Raw genomic sequence first — 4,127 nt, 5'->3', positions numbered from 1 at the left:
AAAACTTTGAATTATCACTGTCAACTCATTATTAAGCGCAGGATTTGTATTTATATCTATTAGACGAATTCTTCACCAAAAAATAAAAAATCTAATAGACGAATTTGATGTGGTTTCAAGGCTGCTAGCTTGGTCTGACCATGTAAAGTTGACATGGTAGGTTTGAATCAGACTTGATGCTGGCTGTGGTTTTCTCATCACGTAGAGTACTTCGTACCACACTGATTTTGCTCGAGACTACATCGTGTCAAACCCAAGACACACTATCGTTTTCAATTATCGACAAAAATAAAGACTATCGTTCTCGAAAACATTTTGAGGTGTGAAAAAAATATATGTTGAGGAAAAAATATATGTCGCGTAGTGAAATATATAGACGGATTGGATGCAAATCTGACAGACCCCAATAAATATTACCAATTGTAGCGCCTCTTAGGCTAAGTCCAATGGTTTTGTGTGATATCTCACTATAGCACAATAGAACAGGAATAGTGTAAGTCACACCCAATGATTTCTAAACCATCTGACAGTGCCAAAGGCGTGAAGAAAATATTCGAATTTCTAGCCGTCTCTGGCGTGTAGCTCAAATCAAGCAAGTATTACCAAACACTACTCCTAGTGGCGTGCAAACACTTTCTACCCACTATTTGTAGTGGCATGCCAACAAAATATATTATACCCATCTTTTAGAGTAGTGTGTATACGCTATTCCGCTAAAACTCGCACTATAAATAGATAAATTAATAGCGATAGCGTTAACAGATTGGTGTTTTGAAGCACCATGAGATCACGATTCACGATTGGACTTAGCCTTGGAAGAATCTGTTCAAACAAGTCAAACTTCCGATTTAGCATTTGAATTGAGGACGGACTGAACAGGCAAGTCAAAGCATCGTTTATGATCGATTTCATCACAAAAAGCCCAAGACTTCTATTGGGCCTATGGAATGGGTAAGCCCATGGACCCCACGAAGTATCACACACGTGAACCTCACGTGTGTTCATCTATCCTTCAACTCACAAGCAAAGTACACTCTCTTCTTCACCACAAAAACAGATGCATACTCTTTTCACTCCATCTCCAACTCCACCAGACCTTCTACTTCATCTCAAATCACCATCTCCTTTCTTCTCTCCCACAGTCAATTCTCTAAAACCCGACTTTAAAACCACCAAACGTTTACACACCATAACTTGCTGTGCATCAAAACATGCTGCAGTGACAGATATAGACATGGTTAGAAACAGACAAGGCATTTATTCAGCAAAGCCTAAAAGAGTGGTAGTTTTATGGGACCTTGATAATAAACCACCACGTGGTCCACCTTATCAAGCAGCCATGGCTTTAATACAACTTGCTCAATGCTTTGGTCATGTTGTTGATATTTCAGCTTATGCAAATCGCCATGCCTTCATTCATTTACCTCAATGGGTACGTGAAGAAAGATCCCAGAGAAAACAAGTAGACATTCTTGAAAGGAAAGGTATGATAACTCCTTCTGAACCTTATGTTTGTAATGTATGTGGTAGGAAATGTAGGACTAATCTTGATTTAAAGAAGCATTTTAAACAACTTCATGAGAGAGAAAGAGAGAAGAAGTTGAGTAGAATGAGGTCTTTGAAAGGAAAGAAAAGACAGAAGTATAAGGAGAGGTTTATAAGTGGGAATACTAAATATGAAGAAGGGGCAAGGAATTTGCTTTCTCCTAAAGTTGGGTATGGTCTTGCGTCGGAGCTTAGACGGGCTGGGGTTTTTGTTAAAATGGTTGAGGATAAACCTCAATCTGCTGATAGGGCACTTAAGAGACAAATGCAGCATTCTATGAGTAGAGGGATTGATTGGATGTTTTTAGTAACAGATGATTCAGATTTTTCGGATATGCTTAGAAGTGCTAGGGAATCAAATTTGCAAACGGTTGTTGTTGGGGATTCGGATAGAGCATTGGGTAGGAATGCGGATTTATGGGTTCCTTGGCTTCGGGTTGAGAATGGGGAGATTGGGGAGGAGGAGCTATTTTCAGCAAGGACTGAAAGAGATGAGTTTTCACATATGGATAATGACGGTGGTTTGTTTTCTTTTACAGAATTTGATGAAGATAGTGATTATGAGAGTGATTTGGACCAGGTTGTGGATGAACTTGTAGGCACCAATTCACACGTCAAAATTTCAGCATTTTCTGAAGGGGAAGAAATGAAACGGATTAGAGGTAAATTTGGCAAAGAGGATACAGATAGTCATGTTACAAAATCTAAATCGTCTCTTTTGGAGGATGATTTATTTTGGGATAGTGATGAGGAAGATGACTTCTTATGATTACATCCACTTGATGCACTGATTCCAAATGAATTAGTAGAAAGATATAGAATGTGCGCAGAAGTTGACAATTCATCGACTGCAACATTATTGTGAAGGGAGCATGTGAAGAAAGAAGGGAGAATGGAAATAGTATTCGTCAGAAACTAGGAATGAAGGTGAAAAACAATGCTTCGTCTCATGCTGTTGGTGTTGGAATTTTTTTTTGTTCTACCTTAAGTAATGTATGTCGATTCAATTCACTTTTTCTTTCCTTCCAGTGCCTCTCCCAAAAATGAGAATTTTTTTTAGTTGTATGTACTCATATTTTATTAAATATTCAGATTATCATCATTTAAATATTACACTTTTCTTATTTGATATCTTACTTTGTGTTTGAATCAACAATTGTTCCTTATGTATGCAGTGGACTGGTGACTCTTGTTTTACAACTTCTGGTGAACTACTTAATTTTCTTTCAAATTTTATTTAACATTTTTGTACAGTGTGACTTCAAATGTTAGTGACTTCTTGTACTTGGAATGTGGATATGTTATGACTTATGAACTATTTGTTTGGTTAAATGCTTATTGTAGAAAACAAATAAAGCTAAATGTACTTGGAATCCCTATGTTAATGATTGTAGAAAGGGTCTCGTAGAGAAGAAGAAATAAGACTATATCTGTGTTTGGAGTTTGGACTATCGACTAGGTTGAATTGCTTAGAAAGTTCCAGATAGGAAATGGATATAGACTATTTGGTGGGTGCACAACATGAACAATACATTGTGTCATGTGGCAGTTCTTGCTGAGTCAGTTCTGCTCAGTCATGTTTTGACATCCTTGGAGTTCCTTTAACATGTCGAGTTTATTCTCTCTGCTCCAATTTAGTTAGTACTGTTTTCTGTGGAGGTATTGAGTTATAAATCTTTAGCGATATGGCTGTGAAGTGTATTCTTATGCTCTGCTCTTTCTAAGCGTATACAGTTAGTTTGGCTGTGTTTATTTTGTGCCTTAACAACATACTCAGAGGATAGTATTTTAATTTTTCCTTGGATTACTGAGGTATATATCACTAATTAATTTTGCTGCTCCACAGTAATTGCGTCCGTGGAAATAGTTTGAAAATTGAACTGCTGTCCCTTCGTGTATATATTTGCCTAGGTGCCTTATGAGGTGAAATAGTTAATCTTGAATCCAAACTTATTAATGTTTTTATCTCTCTTTTTCTGTTACCTTCTCCACAATTCTCTTTATCTGTCTCTTGCTTGTTGATGTGCTCCAAGAAATAATCCTGCAAGCAGTCTGTCTTATTTCAGCTCATATACAGTGGTATGTTTACTTTTTGACTGTTGATCAATCTATCCGTGTATGTTAGCTTTAGGAAGTGTGTTATCCTGTTATTTGATTTCAGGAGTCACCTCTTAAGCCTTCTAAAAAATTTATTTTTTGTCTGTGTAAAGTCTTATATCTATATTTAGTCTGTTTATGTTCTTGCTTGTACGTTTATTCTAAGAAGACATGCTATGACGCTAGTTTCCAAGATTGGAGATTTTTGCACATCGCCAATCCAGGACACTGACTCGCACAAAAAACATCTGAAAAGAATAGCATGAAGTAGATATGAAGGGCCATGTGCCCTAATCTATTAAAACCCTAAAATGGACCTCGTTTGCATTTGTTTTTAGTCGTCATAAGACAGCATTTAAGTTGCACATGATTCCTTTGCTGGTTTATTAGGATCTGAAATAGTAGGAAACAGTGGCAGGTGGAGGTTTTAATCTTTAGCATTCACCTCTCATCTGCAGGCTTGCCCAAGTCCTCACAATTTTCTT

The 4,127-nt window shown here is 37.1% G+C and overlaps 1 protein-coding gene across 1 annotated transcript; it reads left to right on the top strand.

Moving 5' to 3' along the window:
* Positions 1 to 1,030: 1,030 nt before the first annotated feature.
* Positions 1,031 to 2,674, top strand: LOC147519656 (uncharacterized). Its single transcript, XM_086591222.1, has one exon. The coding sequence runs from the start codon at positions 1,058 to 1,060 to the stop codon at positions 2,312 to 2,314; it is 1,257 nt and encodes a 418-aa protein (XP_086447348.1). The 5' UTR covers positions 1,031 to 1,057; the 3' UTR covers positions 2,315 to 2,674.
* The last annotated feature ends 1,453 nt before the right edge of the window (positions 2,675 to 4,127 follow it).

Source organism: Coptis chinensis, chromosome 2, assembly GCF_015680905.1.
Source record: "Coptis chinensis isolate HL-2020 chromosome 2, ASM1568090v1, whole genome shotgun sequence".
Classification (NCBI taxonomy): Eukaryota; Viridiplantae; Streptophyta; class Magnoliopsida; order Ranunculales; family Ranunculaceae; genus Coptis; species Coptis chinensis.
The sequence above is the reverse complement of the archived record's forward strand: the minus strand, read 5'-3'. Positions and strand labels throughout refer to the sequence as shown.

Bases quoted from the DNA above. Each gene is read 5' to 3' on its own strand.
- LOC147519656 (XM_086591222.1), top strand. From the start codon at position 1,058: ATGCATACTCTTTTCACTCCATCTCCAACTCCACCAGACCTTCTACTT.